The sequence below is a fragment of the Gallus gallus genome, chromosome 1 (genome assembly GCF_016699485.2).
Source record: "Gallus gallus isolate bGalGal1 chromosome 1, bGalGal1.mat.broiler.GRCg7b, whole genome shotgun sequence".
NCBI lineage: Eukaryota > Metazoa > Chordata > Aves > Galliformes > Phasianidae > Gallus > Gallus gallus.
In genome coordinates this window covers 4,800,620-4,822,532 of record NC_052532.1, presented here as the reverse complement: position 1 = coordinate 4,822,532, position 21,913 = coordinate 4,800,620, and the positions used below count along the sequence as shown (strand labels likewise).

The 21,913-nt window shown below is 42.5% G+C and overlaps 1 protein-coding gene across 2 annotated transcripts in view; it reads left to right on the top strand.

Annotated features, from left to right (window-relative positions):
- The first annotated feature begins 5,804 nt into the window (after positions 1 to 5,804).
- ITIH5 (inter-alpha-trypsin inhibitor heavy chain family member 5) overlaps positions 5,805 to 21,913 on the top strand; it is a 47,469-nt gene continuing 31,360 nt past the window's right edge. For both annotated transcript variants that reach the window (XM_015294316.4, XM_015294280.4), the window contains exons 1-5: positions 5,805 to 5,993; positions 9,156 to 9,200; positions 12,771 to 12,934; positions 14,115 to 14,222; positions 15,394 to 15,644. In XM_015294316.4, the coding sequence (XP_015149802.2) occupies positions 5,871 to 5,993; positions 9,156 to 9,200; positions 12,771 to 12,934; positions 14,115 to 14,222; positions 15,394 to 15,644 (691 nt within the window). In that variant the 5' untranslated portion in view covers positions 5,805 to 5,870. The remainder of the gene's footprint in view (positions 5,994 to 9,155; positions 9,201 to 12,770; positions 12,935 to 14,114; positions 14,223 to 15,393; positions 15,645 to 21,913) is intronic.

Genomic DNA, 21,913 nt, shown 5'->3' with positions numbered 1-21,913 from the left:
CATTACTGCAGGTTGTCTTCTGTGCTGTGGCTTTTCATGGAGGTGGGGGGAATTGATGTGCATGAATCAAGAGGAGACATCCAGAAGGTGAATGGGAAGGATGGGATCAGGTTTTCTTGATACATAGCATAATGATAGATGGGACTGCCTTGTTTGTCTTCCTTTGTAGTCCATGGAAAGAAACTGATTTTCCTGACCATGTTGTGCCTGACAATTTGATTACCTGCTTCCACCATAAAATGGGGTAAATACTGCCCGTGCTGGGTCTCATTCATGCCATGTACAATACTGAGAGTCCAACTGGGAGTTCGGATGGGAACACCAGCTCTGGAGAAGTCAGTGTATCATCATAAGATTCCTACTCTATGGAATAAGGTGCTCTACCTTTCTGAGGTTTCTGAGCAGAGGCTTTCTGAGCAGAGGAGATCCTCAGCACACAGATCCCATGCAGAGTGCTTCAGAGGAAGGTTGGCTTGTAGCTGAGTGATACATAAAACATCCAGGCTGGGTTTAAATCAAATAGTCAGGGGCTTAAGAAACTAGCCATAGGGCTTGGACTCAGTGTTCACTCAGCCTCTTAAGCAATTCTTGGTCAGTGCTGTGTGCTTATATGGTACTTAAGTGGTATTTAAGTTACCTACCTTAAAAACAGCTTAGGAACACCTCCATGATTGCAGTCAGAGCCTATGTGACAATGGTGGGGCCTGTCCAGGACTGCAGGAAAAGCAGTACCTGGGACTCCAGACCTGGAAGCTAATAACCAATGCACTGAGGAGATGGAGTCCTATGGAATAGAATTTTATTAAAATGTTAATTTTTTAATGCTTTATTTCATTCCTCTCATTACCACCAAATGGGCTTAATTATTTTTTTTAGGTAAAAACAACAACATTGGAAAACTGTGACCACTAGATGGCACGAAGTGCTCAAATATGCTGCACGAACGAGTTCAAAAACCCGAGATTTCTGAAGGCAAAAGAACAGAAAATATATATGGAAGAAACAAGTGCTGAAGAGGCTCAGCTCAGAGCAATCCCTGAGTCCTACCATTTACTCTTGGAATAGGTGGACTTCCTTGGCATTTAATGGGGAGAACAGGATCTCAGGCAGATATTTTCTGGTATGGGCTGCTTGGTGGCCAGTCCCCTCCATGGCCAAAAATCCTCTGGAAATAAGTTTTCACGCACTGTCCCCATTGAAGCATTTGGAGCCACCACTGTGAATCCTCTTCCTCAGAATAGTTAAATTGTGTTATCCTGGCTTGCAGCTGGGAAGGGATACTGACAATTCATGTCTCTTATGAGATAGTCAGTTTCCCTTTCCCTAACTGAATTTCATATCTGAAAATGTCCAGTGCCCCAGCTAAGTACAGTGTACCTGCAAGGCAATGCACGTACATGGAGTGCTGCTGACATGCATCTCCCTGCACACCAGCCATTCTGGGAAATGATACTGTAGACATGTACAATGGACTTTCCTCTTGCTTCAGCTCTTTCTCTTAGCATTATTATTCAAAACCACCCAGCAAGCTGCTTTTCTACCCAGATGACCTTTTCAAAGAGTGTTCCACAGCAGCACTCCAGGCAGACTCAGATTTCCCTCCTGAGGCCCTTTGGCAGACACTTTGGCATCTTTAAAATTTTCATCCCAGATCAGAGTAATACCAGATTTTGAAGTTCTAAATTCTCATCTGGGCCATATTGCACACAGCTAATGGCAATGGGAAAACAGCAGCCACTGTGTCACCAGAAAAGTCCTGCCTGGAACACAGGCAACTCCCTGACTGCAACAGAAGTTGGGACCACCAGGTTCTATCCAGACGTTTCAGAGGAGGATGTTTGCTTGACTGATCGAGGACTGAAATAAAATATTCAGTGTAGTACTCCAAATTTCACCATAACTATTTTTAACTCTGGACATTTATCTGTGTCACAGAATCATGGAATCATTAAGACTGGAAAGACCAATAAGATCATCTAGTCCAACCATCAGTCCATGCCTGCGCCTGCTTTAGACCATATCCCATATCTACCCTTCTCTTGAACTCCTTCATAGACAATGACTCTACCACTGCCCTGGGCAACCTGTTCCAATACCTCATCATTCTTTCTGATAAGAATTTTTTTCTAATATACATCTGTTTGTGTAGTCCTCTAAGACTCTTAGCAATTGCTTAATCAAGTTGCTGGCTTTGATTGTCAGTAAATTCTGTGCTTTATTAATACTTCACGTAGTCTTAGTTCCATGATTATACACTTCTAGTTGGGCATTTAATATTTGAGGTGGTTATCTGGTGTCCCATTCTTCTTCCTGGAGAAACAGAAAACCTGAAACCTTTAATCTATGAATCTGTGTATCAGAGCACAGAGCTAATGACCAAATGTTCCTCTGATCTGGTTCCCTCAGCTTCAGTCTGGAGCCTGGATTACCCCTTCTCATGAACTAAAAGGCACCAATGTTTTCTTTGACTTCAACAACTTCCTACAGGGTTTATTTAACTAATGGTATGGTGACAATGAGAAAGACTAGTCCTGTCTATGAGCACTGTGTGGAAAAATGGGGATGCAGACATGTGAAGGCAGAGCAACATCAAGGTTTATGTGTTTGTATGTCAACACAGAGACATTCCTTGACATAACATGATCCATCACAGGTGAACTGCGCACTGAAGCTCACCTGCCAGCTCGTGTCTTTCCCCCATCTCTGAACGTGCTGACTGGAGGAATGCCAGGCAATTTAATTTGGTGAGCTCCCACCCAAAGAACAGCTGCTCATCTTGCTAAGCTGGCAAAAGTCAGCATCAAATTTGTCTAATGCAAACAGGCACACATGAATAATTGCTTATCTCCATCTCCAACAGTATCCCTGGAACACTGACTTTCATGTTCCCCCCCAAAATCAGGAGATCATATTCCAGAGACGGAAGAAGGGATAATATAAGCAATTAGGACCTCAGGCTTAATGTTCACATGCAAACCTAACAGCATCTGAACCATGATTAATAAAACACAGCTTGGTCTTATTAAACTTTGTGCTGCGTCCTTATGTGCACTTACTGGGAACCTGAGCAGAACTAGCTGCTTCTAATCATTTTGGGAAGGGCAGTGTTTTCCCCAGCTCATTCTCTCATCCCAGTTTGTTACCCCATGCCTGTTCTGAATTTTTTCCTTTCACCAGACATGTCCAGGATAAGCTACTGACTGATGCTACAGTTCCTCGCCTGTGCAACAGGAGAAGCAGAGTGAGGGCTAAAAACAAGCTGAATTCTGATCAAGAGGCCAAGAGTGATAGCTGGTGGGTTCTGGACAGTTTTTCCCAGATGTGTCCTGACTGCTCGCTCAGTGATTATTTCAAACTGGCAAACACCTCTAGGTAGTTTTGACTTGCTTTTACAGAGGTGACTTGGTTTCTTCTAGGTTTTCCAAATCAATAGGAAAATCATCCTTTATGTACTATTGTAAATGCCTGTTTTGAGACCTAAGTATGTGCTGGAGAGCTGCAAGTTCAGCCACGGATCTTGGTCAGTAAAACTTGGAGAGGGGAGGCTTAGAAGCATCCCTAATGTTATCAGTGAGGGTACAGGATGTCACAATCCTGATTCTCACCCTACTCCTGTGCTCAGCTCTTCCACGTGTGAGCCGGATAAGACATGAAGAAGCTGAAATAAGCTGAATACCAAATGCAAATTGCTTCAATTATTTTTCTGGTCCTCAGAGAGAAGCACTGCTTTCTTGAACACGGTAGAGAAGGAGAAACTTTTGGGTTCCAGTGATCCAATGGTGTGCTTACACCTTCCAGTAGGGCTGGAAGGACATTTTGGCATCAGACTGGCAATATCATAGAATCATTAAGGTTGGAAAAGATGACTAAGATCATGCAGTCCAACCACCAATCCATCCCCACCACGCCCACTAACCACATCCCTCAGTGCCACATCTTCACGGTTATTGAACACCTCCAGGGACAGTGACTCCACCGCCTTCCTGCGCAGCCTGTGCCAGTGCCCAATCATTCCTTTTGAGTAGAATTCTTTCCTAATATCCAACCTGAACTTCCCCTGGCACAACCTGAGGCCATTCTCTCTCATCATATCACTGTTACCTGGGAGAAGAAACTGTCTCCCACCTCGCTGCTACCTCCTTCAAGGTAGATGTAGACAGCAATAAGGTCTCCTCTGGGCCTTCTCTTCTCCAGAGTGAACAATCCCAGTTCCCTCAGCCACTCCCCACAAGGTCTGTGCTCCAGACCCTTCAGAGCTTCATTGCCCTTCTCTGGACACAGCCCAGGGCTTCAATGTCTCTGTTGTAGTGAGGGGCCCAGAACTAAGCACAGTACTGAGGTATGGCCTCACCAAAAAAAGGTGCCAAGCCTGTGGTACTGAGCCACTCATTGGACATTCCCCACATTGGACTGGAGCTGAAGCAAAACGGCCTCAGTCTCTGATGGCCTAGAGCTGGAAAGTGAGAACACAATGGTTTCAATCTTGAAAGGACAGCATGTGAAAGAAAAAAGAGGAAAAATGGGTCTGCTAGAGTTGAGAAACTACCAACAAGACAATGAGAGGGAGGGATGAAAGCAGAGCTCTGGGGCACAATGGTGCCAAGATAAAGTGCCAGGCCAACACCATGCTGACAGCTTTCCCGGGCCGCCTGCAGCCTGGCGGGGAGGCAGCAGGCGGGGTGCCAAGGTGAGGGTGCGGAGGGAGCCCTGCCCTGTGCTGAGAAACCAGGCCCTGGGGCTGCTTTCACCAATGAACCAGAGATCTTGGCAACAAGAAGAAGGAGGAAGCGTTGCTGCTGCCATGGGCTCAGTGAGGTGGGGCTCAGCCCATCTCATGGCTGCTCTCATGGTGTGCTTTGCCTGTACCTCCCTCGGCACCCCACTGCCTGTTCTCTTCAGTAGAGGCTGGAGGGGAGGAGGGAACATAAAAATCCCTTCAGAGAGGGTGGAAATGTACAGTTGTACCCCTTCTGGGCAAACCTTCAAGTATGTGCTTGGATCATGCTCCCGAAAGGGTGGGCAGAAGAATGCTTTTATATACAAACTGTGGCATAAGCCACTCAGGGCTGCCTGACATAATGGTGAATAGCATAAGGAGACACAGAGAGGCTCTTTCAGCTGTCACCAGAGCTAGGCACCAGCACCTCAGAGTGTGCCCTGTGGCAGCAGCCATCTTGGGTCCTGCCCCAGCAAAAGAAATGGCACTTCACAGAGGGCCACTGTAGGGTTAGGGTGCTGCTGACACTGAAATCATAGAATCATTAAGGTTGGAAAAAGACTTCTAAGATCATCTAGTCCAACCAGTTCCCACCATGCCCACTACACCATGTCCCTCAGTGCCATATTTCCACATTTCTTGAACACCTCCAGGTATGGTGACCTCACCACTTCCCTGGGCAGCCTGTTCCTATGCCTTACCAAGTCCCCCAGCCCTGTGTCCAAGCCACCCATCTCTGTGTCTCCATGCAGCATTCCCTTGGCATCTTACCCCTTTTGACTCCAGGCTGCATGGGAGGACCTCCTCAACTGTCCCCTTGCTTGGGGTGATATGAGGACATGTGGCAGCACCTCAGGGACCCTCAGTTCTGATCCACTCTGTCTGTCTGCCCACAGGAGTTGAGATGGGGGCTGCGGGCAGCACTGAGAAGGGCATGAGGATTGTGCCTGTAATCCCAGACTGAGGGGAAGTGACTGCAGGATAGAAAACCCTGGCAGCCAGAGAAACCCTGAGTGGAAAAGGGGCCGGTCCCGAGCTGGGAAGGAGGAGAAGAGGGTGGATCGACTCGCCTCCTGTCAGCCTGCTCACAGTCTGTCCGCACCACAAGCAGCAGTGTAGGCAGTGGGGTTTTCCTCCTACCTGCTGCCCCTCCATGATGATCATTTGGCTATGGCTCTGCTGCTGTTTCCCTGCTGCCGTGGGGCAGCCCGACTCGGAGCTGATGGCAAGGTACCTGGAGGAGAAGCTGATGGCAGACTACAGCGTTGTGGAGCAAGTAGGTGTTAAGATAGTTGTTATTTGGGGACATCTGGTGGCTTGTGCCCTGTTAATTGGCATGGATTAATTGAAAGTAGCTAGCTGGAGAGCTCTTGGATTGGTGTGTGTCAAGCGCTGTCAGGTGAACAAACTGCCTGGTTGGCCTCTGTGGTGAGAGAGCACTGACAGTAAGAAAAATGCGCTGAATTTGTCACCCGTTTGCAGTCACTTTCTTCAGGGTTTGGCATTAACATGCACAGCAGGCTGCTAAAAGTGAATTTCTTGCACCTCTCTGCTGTCCCCATGGCTGAGAGCTCAGGTGATTCTTTGAGTTAAAGCTCCAGCACCCTCCTGTGCTGCCAAGGGACGTGGTCTTACTGCCTCTGGCGAGCTGGCATCCTGATTGCTGTGTTAAACAACATGTGCTGCAGGGACAAGAGAGTTAATGCAGTCCCCTGGCCTTGCGCCAGTCTGAGTAATTCAGAGTATTTCAGGCTTGGAGGAAGGTTTTTCTGCCCTGTCCTATGGTCTCAGTTTTACTGTACTTGATTTTTAACTGAAGCTGGATTAAATTAACTTTCATGTACTTCAGCTTGTAAAATGCCTCTTGACCACGGGAGAAAAAAAAATAAATTCTGCAAGTGAGGACTGTTGTACTGTGCCATTGTGCAGCTTAGATTTTCTGGAGAAATGGGCCTGAACAGGCAATGAACTACATTGCAATGGTAGTTTGGAGGCTGTGGTTTAGCAGACTGAATGTTAAACCTGTGCTCACATCCTTCAGCACCTGCTGATGGATATTATGGGTGACTTTGCTTAAGTTACCTGAATAGGCAGTTACCTAAATTTGATGAGATCTGGGAGGCTCTGTTGTATCTAAGACCTTTGGATGTGATGCAGGATCTATGGATCCTGCTGGATGCCAAGGGGGATACTCTAGAGTGCCATAGACAGCACTAGATATCTGTATTTGGCATCTTCTGTCACACATAGGAAGACTGAAACTTTCCATATGTATCTGTACCTGTCTAGAGTTAGTCATTCAGTTGCCCATTCCTCCCATACTAGCATGGGAAGAATCACTCTACAGGAGTGTTCATCTCTCTCCACTGGGAGGACCTCAGCAACTTTTTTGCCAATCCTGATTACTGCAGACATGTATTTCTTGTTGGGAAATTTAGCAATAATCCAGGACCATCTTGCACACCTAGCTGTACAAGTGGTAAACCATCTTCAACACTGTCCTGCTAGTTGAATGGTATTTGGGAACACTCATTCATCTGCTTACAGGGAGAACTGTTGGGAAGCTAGGGCAGATGACAAGGTTGCTATTTATTGCCATTGCACTAGAGGCAGTCCTGGTCAGGTCTTCAGTGGTTATTAGGTTGCTACTGCCCAGCTTATTCCTTGTATGCCATGCTAAGTTGTCAGCAGCAATGGAGTCAGTACTAGAAGTTGTTGGGCTTTAAGTAGAGTGCTTCAGAAGGCTTTAAAGATAAAGATTGCTGGAAAGTTGGAAATTGTTCCATTAGATGATGTTAGTGAAGTAGGATGTTTTAAAAATACTCCAGTGGACTGACTGGTGTCATAAACCCTGCAGGAGTGCTTTGGCAGTAGCCATAAAGTCCTAACATGCAGAAATTAGCTACTGACCAGTATCTACCAGTTATTCTCAAGACATCAGAAGCTATCTTTCTGAGATAATCACATTATCCTCCCTCCTCTCCTCTCCTCTCCTCTCCTCTCCTCTCCTCTCCTCTCCTCTCCTCTCCTCTCCTCTCCTCTCCTCTCCTCTCCTCTCCTCTCCTCTCCTCTCCTCTCCTCTCCTCTCCTCTCCTCTCCTCTCCTCTCCTCTCCTCTCCTCTCCTCTCCTCTCCTCTCCTCTCCTCTCCTCTCCTCTCCTCTCCTCTCCTCTCCTCTCCTCTCCTCTCCTCTCCTCTCCTCTCCTTTCCTCTGAATTTCCTGGGGGAAATGCTTTTCCTAGGTTCTAATTTTACAAGATGTTGGCTAAAAATAAAGATGAAAAATAAGATTCTAACAGAGAAGACATTTAATTTCTCCACCAGGCTTTTCTGAGCTTCACAATGCATGAATAAAGAGAAAAAAATTATATATTTGGCAAGGAGTGACTTTGTTTTCAGTGTAAATCAAGAGAAAGGGCAAATCAGGTAAAAAAAAATTATAATTGCATTCCTCTGTTCTCTAGAGTTTCACCAACATTTTAAAAAGTCACTTGGCTTCCCTCATTATTCCTCACTGACAAGAGACTTGTACTCTCTATTTTGAGGAGGGATTGGATTTGGACTTGTTGTTAAGCCAAGACTTACTCTTATGTGGGAAAAAAGTCAGAGGAGTTGTTGTGAAGGGTGATGAAATGAGTATGACTGCGCTGTCATTGATGAAATACTTTGTTTAATAATAAAATCCCCAAGTAAGGATGAGGAATGGGCTTTGACTTTTATCTGATGATTTAGGTGGGCTCAAAATGACACTCGATAAGCAAATGAAATTAGTGCAGGCCTCAGTTTGCCCTGCTCTGGTCTGATTAATTGTTACGCCTCCTGAGATCCTAAGGCAGAAAGGATTGAAGTAAGGATGCCTGACATTGGGTTGACAGCCATTTCTCATCTATGAAGTCATTTCATCTGATCTACGGTTAACTTCCAGCTTTCCCTTCCTAACAGAGACTTGGAGATGTGGGCTGGGAAAATCCTAATAAAAACAGTGTATTTGTAATGTCCAACATAAAAACAGATGGACATTATTTTCCTGGGAAGCCATTTAGCAGAGCTCATCACGCATCACACACCATGCAACTGGAAAAACAGTAGTACAAAGCCTTTGTGTACTTCCATAGGAAGCTGTCAGAGAACATGCTTGAGGATGAAGACACAGCATGGACAGCTACAGCTGATGTCCTTGCCTTCAAATGGAGACTCTCTGGACAGGTAGCATTTGCAAAACACACAGTACCTTCTCACTCATGAGAGCAGCATTCCACAGCTGAGCTTTGATGAATGGGTATGCCAATAGAGAAGAAATTTAGGTTTTAGTTTTAACCAGAGGAACATTTGAGCCTGGCCATGGGTGATCAGTCACATAAGCTCACGTCTGGATTTAAACAAATGGCAAGTTTTCTAAAAGTTGACTAGGCTCCATTAACTCCTTTAATTCTATGCAGGTTGTACGTCGTGTCCCAAGACAGACCAGATTTTTGCAGAGGCTGGTATGTATCACCCTGTCTTTTATTTCATGAGAATTACACTTGTTCTGTGTATCTATATGTATGTGCATCCCTGTGCCCAATAGTAAATTGTATCAGTCAGTGATGGTAGGGTGTGATTCTAGGGAAAAAAATCTTAATTTTGCGTCATCCAATATGTATAAGTTCTTCAAACTCTTCCCAGTCCATCTTCTCAGCCACAAATTTGGGTAGCATCCAATGCTATCATCATCAACCATGCAATGAACATGAATGAGAGTGATGAAATCGCACTGAATTTCAAGAGAAAAAGAGAGTTCATTTTGAAATTTGAGGATCTGTTGTTCTCTGAAGCCAGAGTTTATTGAAGAAAGAGAGGAAACAAAGAAGCCAGTATCTTCTTTTTGGTAGGGGAATCTAAGTTTTAAGATGTACAGAAAATTTGTCAGATCTGGCTATGTTGCTGCACTGAGATTTGCATGGCTTAGATAAAAATATGGCTAAAGCCAGTGAAATTGCTATTCATGGCCAGTTATTTTCCTGGTTTCTTTTCTCAGCTGAGAACTGGAAGAACTCATTTCACACACTGAACAGCCATCAGTAGCTTCTAGCTCCTTTGATCTTTGATGCTTTTGAATCAGCACCCTAAGGGAGAGCAATCCTCAATCTTACTATTAGTTTACAACTTCTAATTTGACATGCAGTCAATATATTTTGATGAAAGCAACTGATAGAGGCAAAAATGTGGAGTGAATTTCATTTATCTTCAGCTCTTTTCTGTCTTTCCAAAGATTTGTTATAAACAAACACAAAATAATATGTTTGGCAGAAAATTTGCAGCTCCCAGTTCAGCATAATAACTGGGACATCTTCAAAAAGCCTCCAGCCAACCTTTATTGTAGCAAAGTGCTAATCCACTGCCTTGGCACTCCCTAGCTTTATTTTTAATAGGAACAATAAATCACAGCAATAATAATATTAAACAAATGGTTTGTTTTGTTTTGTTTTTTCCTTTGTGCTCTCATCTTCTGAAGACCTTAATAAAAAGTGGGGGAAACAAGCAGGCATTTGTGCAGCTGTAAGTCAGAGAACCAAGCACTGACGGATTGTGTAAGGGCTCCAGGGAACGTGCGAGAATCGCAGACTGGAACTTGGGCTGCCCGCCAAGCCCAACCTAGCAACCTGTTTGGAAACCGCCTCTGCCCCCAGCATTTATATTTTCTATATACAAGAAACAGCAGATCCCTTCCAGGGCTGTATGTCAGATCCCTTCCAGAGCCGCAAGGCTCTTTCATCCCCAGTTGTGTATGATGCCCTTGCACAGTGTTTGCTCTCTCCAGCAGCAACATCTACCCACCACAAGGAGGAAGAAGTGCTGAACATATTTCTTTTTCCATTTGTTTTTGCCACTTGTCTGTGAAGATATTAGAACTGGAGCTTGTTTCAAGGGATGCAGAGATTTAACAGAGATCAGCTGAAACTAGTAGATGATAGACCTGGTAGAAAATTTCTAAAGGATGTGGTTCTTCATATAAAATAGAATCATAGAATCGTTCACCTGCCATTAGTATTGCCTACTAAACCATGTCCCTGTGAACCACATCTTCACATTTCTTGAACACCTCCAGGAATGGTGTTCATAAAATACCACATTGGGTGTAGAAATTCCTTCAGCCACTAATTAGAGAATACTGAGAGAAAGTTCTTGAGTAGTATCAGGTTGGCCTGATCTTAACACTCTTCTCTGAGCATGTACTATTGATCCCTGCCAGTGACAGGCTATGTTCTTGTCTTGACAAGATCTGCCACTGCAAAACCAGTGTGTATCTCAGCAATTTGCTGTTGAGCTGTCAGCCTGGTTTGCACCCACAGATTGTGATGAAATGCAGAAAATGGGAGTGAATGCAGGACATTTGAATCTAAGGCATTTGCTGCATTTTCAGGTTCTCTCTTTCACTTCTGCAATGAAATCCTCTTTAACACTGGATAGGCCACAGGCAATTTGTGGTACAAAAGAGTGAATGGAACATCATCCCAGTAGATCTGGAAATGTTCCTGCAACATAATTCCAGATTAAAACTCCCCATCCTCTCCACTTTCAGCAGATAGAAACTGAAAATTCATGCCTATGTGCGAGGGAAAGTCCTAAGAACAAGCTGTCCCATATTTTGGGAATATTGTCCTAGTCACCACCTACTGACTAAAAACCACTTGTAGCCTAAGGGTGGATATCTACATTAAGTAGATCCGTCTCATTGAGCTGTCTGCAATTAGTGAACCAGCTCACACTAAAAATGATAGTTTTTGCCTTTCATTTGCCTGGAAGTCAAATGAACTAGCCCGGCAGCTTTTTTAGTTGGATGCTCACTTATTGCTATTCTGATGCCATCAGCTACTGCAGAATATTTTCTGTTTCATACTTATTCATACAACAATTGATCCCTTTGTTAAGCCATTTGGGAAAATTATTTTTATTGGGAAAAAAAGGCTGGTAGTGCAGCTGAAGAACATGTTTGTGTCTTCACAAGTCTCAGGGGGCTGTGACTTTTTACTAACCTCAGTAGGAATAAATTCTTGATGTACTTGGTTTAGCAAAATTGCTCTTTACTTGCAATGTCTTTTACTGTTTAGCTCCCTTCTGCTTTTGAAGTTTCAGACTTTAATGGTTTAAGGCAGCAGACAGATTCTTTTTTTAACGGGCTACTTATAGTTAAATACACTGAAGTCTTCTAGGATGAAAACTGTTGAGTTCCATGGAGACGTGGCTGTCAAAAATCATCTTAGACTGGAGAAATGCTCCAACCCAGGACACATTCCCATGCAGCAGAAACTGGCTTTCAGCTTCCACTGCTACATCATGTGTCATTCTCTGAAGTCTCTGCTGCTTCTCTGCTGGAAGGAATCCAACATGGGCTAAAAGGCTTAAAATATTTTGTTCGAGATGTCACTGTGTCAGTGTTTCTTATTAAATCTCTTCCATCCATTGGCTGAGACCTCCAGCATTGACTCTCAGCAGAGGAGGACTCAACCCACTCCAATGACAGCAGTTTCTCTGTTTACAAAACTTACGGATCTGACTGTGTCAGTTTTAAGATGCTGCTCCATGCACAGTGATCTCAGTCTTTCAAGAAGTCTTACATCTGCTCTTGTGACATCAGTTCTGGACCCTATGGGGAGATATTTTGGGCTTCTCTTCCAGGCCAGAAGGGGCTAATCCTCACTGTCTCGAATAGTTAGAACTGAAGGGTGCGACTTAGGATACAGATGGATTTTATCAGTGTATTTCACAAGATAGATGCTGGCAAAATCAGAGCTCTCGTGCTGCTCAGACCCTTCCTGAGAACTGGAGAATGACAGTGGTTTTTGACCATGTGTATGAACAAAGGTACTGCCATGTCTTCAGTTTAACTTTTGCATCTCACCTGATATTTCGGAGGCAATCCTCACCTTGCTTGCTGTGTTTCTCACAGGGAGTAAAATACTCATTGTAAAAGGGATCATTCTTTGAGAATATTAAATATTAAACCTGCTGTAAAGTTGAAGGGGAGAGTTACCTAGCTGTCACTGTTAATGGGTAACCTTTGATATCTACAGGAAACTAGGCCTCGGATGTCTGAATTCTCTGTGAAATCCACAATCATTTCTCGCTATGCTTTCACCACGGTGTTCTGCACAATGGTGAATAGTGGATCTGAGGCACGAGAAGCCGTGTTTGAGATGCAGATCCCAGCTGCAGCTTTCATCTCCAACTTTACCATGTACGTAAGTAGTTCTGACAGCGAGGTGAACAATGTTTTTTCCATCTCACAGACAGATCTCTGAGATTTTAAAAACTGGCTAGTCTGCAGTTGGACTGTATCAATGCTTTTTTGCATTTAGAATAGTTTCGTTTGGAAAGCACACACATGGTATACTTCATCTAAGACTTATCATGGCCTCACAGCACAGAACAAATGCTTGGAGGACAGGATACTAAGATACAAGCCGTTATTGTACGTGTGGAAAAGCATTCTTCTATTTCCCATCAGAGTGCACTTTAATAACTCCTTCTCCTCTTTCTCAAATTTGGACCAGAACAACTATTCTAACCTTCAGAAAACTTTCCAATTAAAATTTCAGCAACACTAGCACAGCATATTTATGTCTCTTAACTCTGACTGTGGTGCTTCAAAAGCTTCTTACTTTTAGACATTCTCCACAGTCTCAATGGAGGACAAGAGTCAAATCAAAACAGAAGACAGGCTGACCTGTTGCTGGAGGTGCTAGTCATTCTCTGGATAGCAGGGCAAGCAAAGGGCAACCAACTCACACTCAAATAACTCACTAAGGAATAAATTAAGCTCTTGGTTTTAAAATGTGTTTAGTTCGGTCATGCTAAGATTCCCTGCTATGGGTAGACATTACTGCCACAACTTTGTCCCTCACTGTAGCAGATGAGGGGCAAGCTTTTTTTAGGAAAACTTCCTTTTGGGTTGAGTAGAAGGAAAATAGGCCTTTTGCCATTGCCCATCTAAGTCTGTATATCATTCCCAGAGAGATGTATTTTTATCAGGGAAGCAGCCTCTTGAGAGAAGTAATTCTGAATACTGCCACAAGTATTGACACAGACAGTGGATCTGGGACAATACAGAAAACAGGGCTTGTTGGGAGTCTGGCAATTGCTTTGCTTTCAGGTTAATATCCTTATGCTTTGAAGATTACATATTAAACTGGCATTTAAGAAAGTTTAAGTTCTGGAGTAAAAATGTGCTCTTCCAGTGAAGCCAACCAGGGCACTTCCGAGTCAGCTTCTATCCCACTGATTTGAGTGAACCCAGTAAGAGTTGTGCTAGTAACTGTCCACATGTGCACAGTGCATATGCCCTTCTGCAGCGAGCTACACAGCTCTCACTGTTTGTAGGTGCAGACCAGTCATTCTGACGTCTCTGATCTCTCTAGGAGCATTGGCAACAAGACTTATTATGGGGAGGTCACAGGGAAAGAAAAGAAGCACAGCAATGATGACAAAGCAAAGATGAAGAAACCTCCAAGCCCTGTGAACGGAAGGCAAGTGTCATGCATCCAACTATGTTCTGAGAAATAATGTACTCTCCTCCCATATTTATTTTTGACTGCTTTGGTATACACCCATGGATTTGTACGAAGAGGAAGGAGATAAACAAAACATTGTCTTCACTGCCTGGTGTCATTCCCATGCTCCAAGTAACATAAATTTGTGCATGACCTTTTCCAGCTCTGTTACATAACTTTTTTCACTTCCAAGGAGGTTCAGGATGTCAAACTGATATACCTGAGAGAGAAAGAAATCTTGTTACCTCCTGAATAACTGGCAGTAAAATTAAGGCACACTGAGCTTTAGTAAGTTACAACTTCAAGATTGCAAAGATATTCAGTAGTAGAACCACAGGTACCCATTTGCAGTCATGTTTATTTGCCCTGTTCTCAGTGCTTGACTATGTCTTTTTTTGCCATGCACTGGCAGAAAGTTTCATCCCTTTAACAATCTGAAATCCTACAATCATCTGAAGGCACTTTGGCAGCTCTGCAGGTTATTTTCCCCCTCTAATTTGACAAGTGCCCAAGTTCCCCTAAATAACTCTCAGAGAGTTGCAAGCCTGAATGGATTTTTCTACTTTAGAAAATCATGCATTATTCCTTGTTACCTGTGATAGTAAAGCTACTCCAATGTGAACACACGATCAAGAGCACATAACTAGACCATTGCTTCTCATATCAGAAAAAATGATGAACTCTGGAGAGGGAGAAATCTGACAAAGATCTGAACTCATAGATGACGTGAAAAGAGAATAAGCATCTTTATTTTCTGTCTTTCATAGAAAATCTAGAGAGAAAAAAAATAATCATGTGTTAGGTTCCAAACAGCCAAAATAATGTTCCTATAAATCATGTTTCTTGCCACTAAGAATTATGTATGTCAAATTCAATGTGGATTCAAAATGTGACTAGCATGGTAAAAAAAATACATCACAAGCTTTTAACAAAGGACAATCTCTCAGGATCCAGACATAAAATGGAACCTGTCACGTTGTGGTCACCTGGAAGAGAAGAGCCCTTTCAGAGAGGTGTCCAGAGATGGAAATGTCTTTGCACTTCTGTTCTTCCCTACTGAGTATATAGGGATAAACAGCTAATATTAAGGAAGAGAAAAATCATTTGTTCTTTGCTTAAGGTACTGCATATTCCTCTTTTCTTCCAGAGAGAATGGCTATGAGACATTCAAAGCTTCTGTTTTCATTCCTCGCAAGATGCAAGCCAGCTTCCTACTGCATTACGAGGAGCTCTTGCAAAGGCGATTGGGAAAATATGAGTATATGGTCAGCATCCGGCCCCAGCAACTGGTGGGCAGGTTACGAGTGGAGGTGAACATTCTGGAGAACTCAGGTATCATTTCACTGGAAGTGCCTCCCCTTCGAAACAGCAAGCATAAAGGCAATGGGAAAGCTGAAGGTAAGGCGAGATTTTATGATGCATGATTTTGCTATTTGTGAGGTCCTAATAATTTCTTAGGAACTGGATTGACAGTGTTGGGAGTTCTCTGAGGAATTCTTGAATAACTACATAGACTAGGGTTTCATTCATTTACCTTCTGCTCCAAATGAGCGATTAAACAAAACCCCAACATTGTATTAAAGCCTCATTGCCCAGGATCAAGACTATTGTCAGAAAATAAAGGAAATGAAGATAACATGGAAAATAAACACTAGGAACTCATTAGGTGTGAGTCACTCTGAAAAATTCCAGCTATAACTAATTTTTATTTTTATTTTATTTTTTTTTACTTTCTTTTCTGAACCTTTGCAGTAGTCACTGTATGGCAGGTGCATTGTACCCAGGGGTGGCTGCACGTCTGTGACAAGCAAGTCTCTAAACACTGTGGGCTATCAGCAATTTCTGTTTAGAGATCTTTTTCATTCATTGGTAGGGCAAACTCCAGTTTCAAGAAAGTTGATATAATGACTACGACAGGAAAGAGTTTTCAGGATTATCAACTCTGTGAAGTTTGACTGTGGGAATTAAGTCTTAGTGCAAAGGCTGACAGCATTTGTCATAATTTCTAGAGACGACTGTCTGTGTGGTATCTGTGCATAAGCTCATGAGAACTTTGAAGATTACTGACTATAGGGCTGATCCCATTCAATTCAGTAGGACTGTTTTCTGTTGTCTTTAGAAGCTTGGAACTGGGGCTTCAGACCTTGTGCTCAGTATTTGAGCAGCTTCTTCTCTGGCTCTACATCTACTCAGAACTGCTTAGTTGAAGTGAGTTGTTTTTTCCATCCACCCATGCCAAGGCAAGGATAGGAAATCCTGCTTTTTAGAACATGGGAAATTCCATGAGGAAAAACCACTTTCCAAGTATCTACTTTTACCCCAGCCATCCTTGGACTTGTCCAAACATCAAGCATAAATTAACGATTTTTAGTGTAAACTAACAGTGAGAAGCACAGGATACTGTGACTGATACATGTTGGCAAAAAAGAAATGGTAAAGTTAAAACGGTGAGTCTGACGTGGAAGCAGGATGTAGAAGCTTGTGAGACTTGACCTCTGTTACTCTAGCTGACATGATAATAGTGAAATCAGTGAAGCTGTTTGTGTCTGCCAAGTGAAGACTGTGATCATGGAGTTAAACTGATCACTCAGTCTGGTACTACCGATTTCATCCAAATAACACTGAAATAAGTGTTTAGACAGTGCTCTCAGAATTATGGTTTGAATTTCAGGTACTCCTGTGTGGAGCCAGGAGTTGGACTTGATGCCCCTTGTGGATCCCTTCCAATTTGGGATATTCTATTATTCTATGACTCTATGAAGTCAAGGCCCCTGGTGACCTGAACTAACTTCAGGTCAAGCCACATACAGCTAATTAGTCTCTGCTGTACATTCATGCATTGTGTAGTAAATGTGCTCCCTACCTCATCAGGAGGGACAGGAATCCTTTTCCTCCTATCAGGGAGTATCACAGTGCATTGTGGCATATGGTTTCCTGCAAAACATCTGTCACTGATCAGTGTTGGAGATAGTCTAAGCAGAGCAGACACACTGTTGGTCTAGTACAGTGTGGAAATTCTTGTGTAAATGATATACAGGGAAAAATCATGTAACTTGCTATCCAAATGACAGTCTGTTAGCACTGATAATGCTTGGCACTGTGCTTGAGATTCAAAACAATACTGTTAAAATGGGCCCAAGTTCTGTGACTATAAATTCCTCTCTATCCAGCAAAATGTATATAAATAGATGTGACATTACAGAATGAGTAAAGCAACTGAAATTCACATTCCTTTGCTTAATCCTTATTCAGAATTGGTGCTACAAACTCTTTCTGTCTGCAGGGAGCATATATAGTTTGTGGAATATATTTTCTCAGGTGAAATCACTGCTGTGGAAATTATTGAAGTGCTAAACATGTTTTAGGGTCCACTATGAGTGGGTAGGAGTGGGTTTTGTCTCTTTTAGACCAAGGCTTCATTGGTACTCAGGTGGGCGATGCTCTGATGAATGTGTAAAGTTAAGAAAATCAGGAGGTTTGCAGAGCTCCTTTCTGATCTGAAGGAAAATGAGGAAATAAGGACATTACTAGTAGGCAGACAAAACAAAACAAAACAAAACAAAAAAAGACTTGAAGGTTCTCATATAGGTCTCAGAGAAGCACAACTAGTTTCAAATAGGAGAGATTTATTGCGTGTGACGTTTTCTGACCAACAAGATCAACCGCAGTTGGAGCAGACAATAGGAACTTCCTGCTTCCTGAATGTAAGCGGGAACCACAAGAATACACCTAGAGAGGGCAAGTTCAAGGCAAGGAGTTTTTCACTTTGAAATCCACCCTACTCCAAGCTATTTTCATCTCTTCAGCTTGATCCAGACAGCAAATCATCTGAGCCATTAGTCCCTGCATAGCCTTCTTGCTCATATGACATCCAAAGACCCCAGACTATTAGTAAAACTAATCTGAAAAAAACCCCACACCCTTTAGATGTTCCAAAGTTGAGAAATGTCTGATCGGTATTTCATGGACCAACCAGAAGATGCCCCTTGATGTGACAGAGTGAATGACACTTTATTAACATTTAAGGACACAACACAGAAATTGTAGCAGTTGACATAGAAGTAAAGAGTTCCCTTCTGCCCATTTTTAGTTGTCAGAGCCCAGGATACAAAGATTGGACTTGGTTCCAAATTTTCCAGGTATTCATGCAAAATCACCTGTGCTTTGGCCTAAGAAAGTGCTGTGTACATCCTCTGAATATGGAGTAGAGACAAGGTGATGACAGGTCTTTCCAGGATATTTCTTTTGTCAGTGACTCCTTTACACACAGCTCCATCTGCGAGTTGTATTTTTCCGAGTTTTGGAAAGTAATCCTTTGGCTTGTTCAGCTGTTTTCTTCTGTTACATGCAAAGCCCAAAACAGGAGATGTTGAGCTCAGTGATGCTGGACACTTGTGGTAATCTCAGAGTGAAGCCATTTTCTGTATGATGTCCTACCCAGCACCCTTGGTGCTGACTGTTCTCATCCTTTTCCTCCAGAGCAGTGATGTGAGAACTAGCCATTGTCTTGGGTAGGGAGACACCAAGTTGCTTGGAGATGACCCTATTTCTCTTTGAAGTCACTTGGACTAGATTATTATAGAAATCTTTTCCAACTTAATCATTCTGTGATCCTATGAAGGCTCTAGATTGCAGGAAGGTTTTTATTTCTTATCACAGTTGTTTAGAAGCTACCACTTGTTAGCAGAGGATGAACTTTGCATTTGAGTTCTATTCATCACTCTGCCAGTTTCCAAAATAATTTGGGCTTAACTTTTCATCATGTGGAGACTATATTTTCACACGAAAAATGCTTTCACTGGCTTTGCTTACTTCAGCTGGATTTGGTGGAAAATTTCTCTGAAAACTATTAATTACCTCAATACGAACACGGATCAGCATAGGTCTCTGGAGCTCATCCATGCTTTGAACTCTGCAATATTTCATAGATTTTCCCCTCCCAGTCACTTATCTGAAAAGAATTTGTCCAGTAAACAGGGGAGAGTAATTGTGATTCAGATACTAAGTGCTGCCTAAAAGAGAAAGCTGGAGGATGACATAGTAGTTGTATTCAAAGATATACAAGGCTGCTTCAAGCAGAAAAGAAATACTATTCTTATTATGTCAACAGAAAAGACAAAAAAAAATCACAGGTTTGTAATACAGAAATAAAAATGTAAATTTGACATTGAAGATATCTTCCTAAGAGTGAAAAATTGAGTTTCTAGCAAGGGCTGGCAAGAGCAGGTATTGAGCTTTCATTACTGGAGATCTGTAGTATTTCCAGATCATGTGATAAAAATAAGTAGGAAGAGACTCGACCTGGGAGCATGGAATGAATTAGACAGCCTCTCTTCCAGAGCTGATTTCTATTATTCTGTTCCAGAATGGAAAGAAAAGAAAAAAAAAAAAAAAAGAAAAACAACCAAAACATTTTGGATCTTTTTTTATCAGTCCATATATATATATATATATATATATATCCCAGAAATGGGAAAAGAGTGATGGTCAAGATGGTGGGAGATGCTCTCCCAGATATTCCTGTCACTGTGTGAGGCAGCCTTGGCAAGCTCCTCTCTGAATGTTCCTAAAGACCTGTCTGTGTTATAGGGAATGACACTTCTCACCTTCATACGCAGTGTTTTGAGAGTAGTTGAGGAAAGCAGTGTGATCCTAGATTCCATTGTGCTTTACAAATCTGGATACATATGATTATGGCCATTTAAAAGATGGAGGAATGTAGAGCATAGAGCTTATTTCATATAGTCAAAGAACATAGAAATGCTAGAACTGTAACTCATGTTGTCATAATATGCACACAGCATAGTGTGCTCAACCCATCTCCATACTTACGGCAGAGAAACACAGAAGAGAAGTCCAAAGGTCACAGCCTGGTAAAAGGAAAGAGCTTCTGTTTTCAATGTAAGACTGCTTTTAACTAATCCTGATGTAGTCAGGCAGCCCAACCAATGACAATGCTTGCTTTTCAGTTATTGAGAAGAAGTAATGTGAAAGCCTCAAATAAATCAGAAAATGTAAATGAACATTTAAGTCATTTTTACGAATTCTGGACATTTCCTGCACTCTGTCACTTAAATGGGACCTTGGAAGTGACAGAAGGCAGGCTGAAAATCCAAGAAGGCCAACACAAGCAAATTGGATGCAATTGTGTATTAGAAATACATTACATATGTTGATTCATTAGATGAGAGGGCAGCTATAATTGTAAAACCAAATCCAGGGAGATAAAATCCTATAGAGCTAGTGATTTATGAATTTTCTTTGGAGAAATCTGAACTGTACACAGACTGTAGAGTAAATGTCAAAGGTCTGGTCAGTCACAACATAAGCCTCCTTTAAGATTTGACACTTGTGTCCTGAATTGATTTATATGCATTAGCTGAGAACTCTCAGTTTCTGTTGGAATGTATGAATTAGAAATGGCTTAGTCAGAGAAGACTGACCATAGAATCATAGAATCATAGAATGATTTGGGTTGGAAGGGACCTTTAAGATCATCCTCCTGCTATAGGCAGGGACACCTCCCTCTAGACCAGGTTGCTCAAAGCCCCATCTAGCCTGGCCTTGAATGCTTCCAGGGAGGGTGCATCCATACTCTTGCTGGGCAACCTGTTCCAGTGTCTCACCACCCTCACTGTAAAGAATTTCTTTCTAATATCTAGTCTAAATCTACCCTCATGATGCAGAATGAATTGCTGGCTTTACTGAAGTTGAGTAATATCTGCCATTCGGCTTCCTTTTGTCAAGAATTTGGCTGATGAGTTTGTTTCCAAATCGTAGTCCTCCAACTATTTTTGTGTAGAAATTGGTTTTAAGAGGAAATCCCTTCCTGCCCGAGTCATATGCTCTTGTATGCTCCCAAACAGACTCACAAGACAGCTATAAAACTAAAGCCAAATGAAGGTGGAAAAGAAGTCTTAGAGTGCTACTGATTTATCACTCTTCATTTCATTTCTTTGCCTGGAGAAGTCTAGATTGTACATAATGCTTTAGGGTAAATGTCACAGCTTTAGCTAACCATTCTATAAAACCACAAGAACCCTATTCTTGTCATTTCTATAAACTTCAACCTGTGAGAAGTCAGGAGAGTCGTGTAACCACTTCATGCCTCCATTTTCCCACTAGTTAAATAGAGATAATCATATGTATCCGATTTTGTAAATCACTGTGGGATCTGGATGTGAAGTGGATGATGTTCAGTCTTGCATACAGCTGTCATGTTGTGTTCTTTTAATGCTGATCAAGGCACTTTAAAAAGGTGGAGAAGTGCCACTACTCATTACAATGACAGTATTATAGGAACCCCTGGAGAGGAATACTGGATACAGGACTTAAAGATACACTTAGTAGGTTTATGCATAGCAAAAAGACAGTAAGGACCACCCAAAGAGACAGCAAAGAATCTTCATACCACTGTAGACAATGATATTGTCTTTCTCTGAGATGCCCTCTGAAAGGCATGTCTGTCTCCATTGACCCCAGAAGGGCTCTAAGATATTATCTTGAGTTACATCTCTGGGATGCAGTTTGCATGACTGCACTAGCAAGTGTTGGATCAGTAAGTCAGACTGAAATTACAGTGACTATACTCTCAGCTCTTTGCTGAACATAAAGGGATCTAAGGTGACTTGTTCAGATGCAGACATTACACAGACACTTGTAATCAG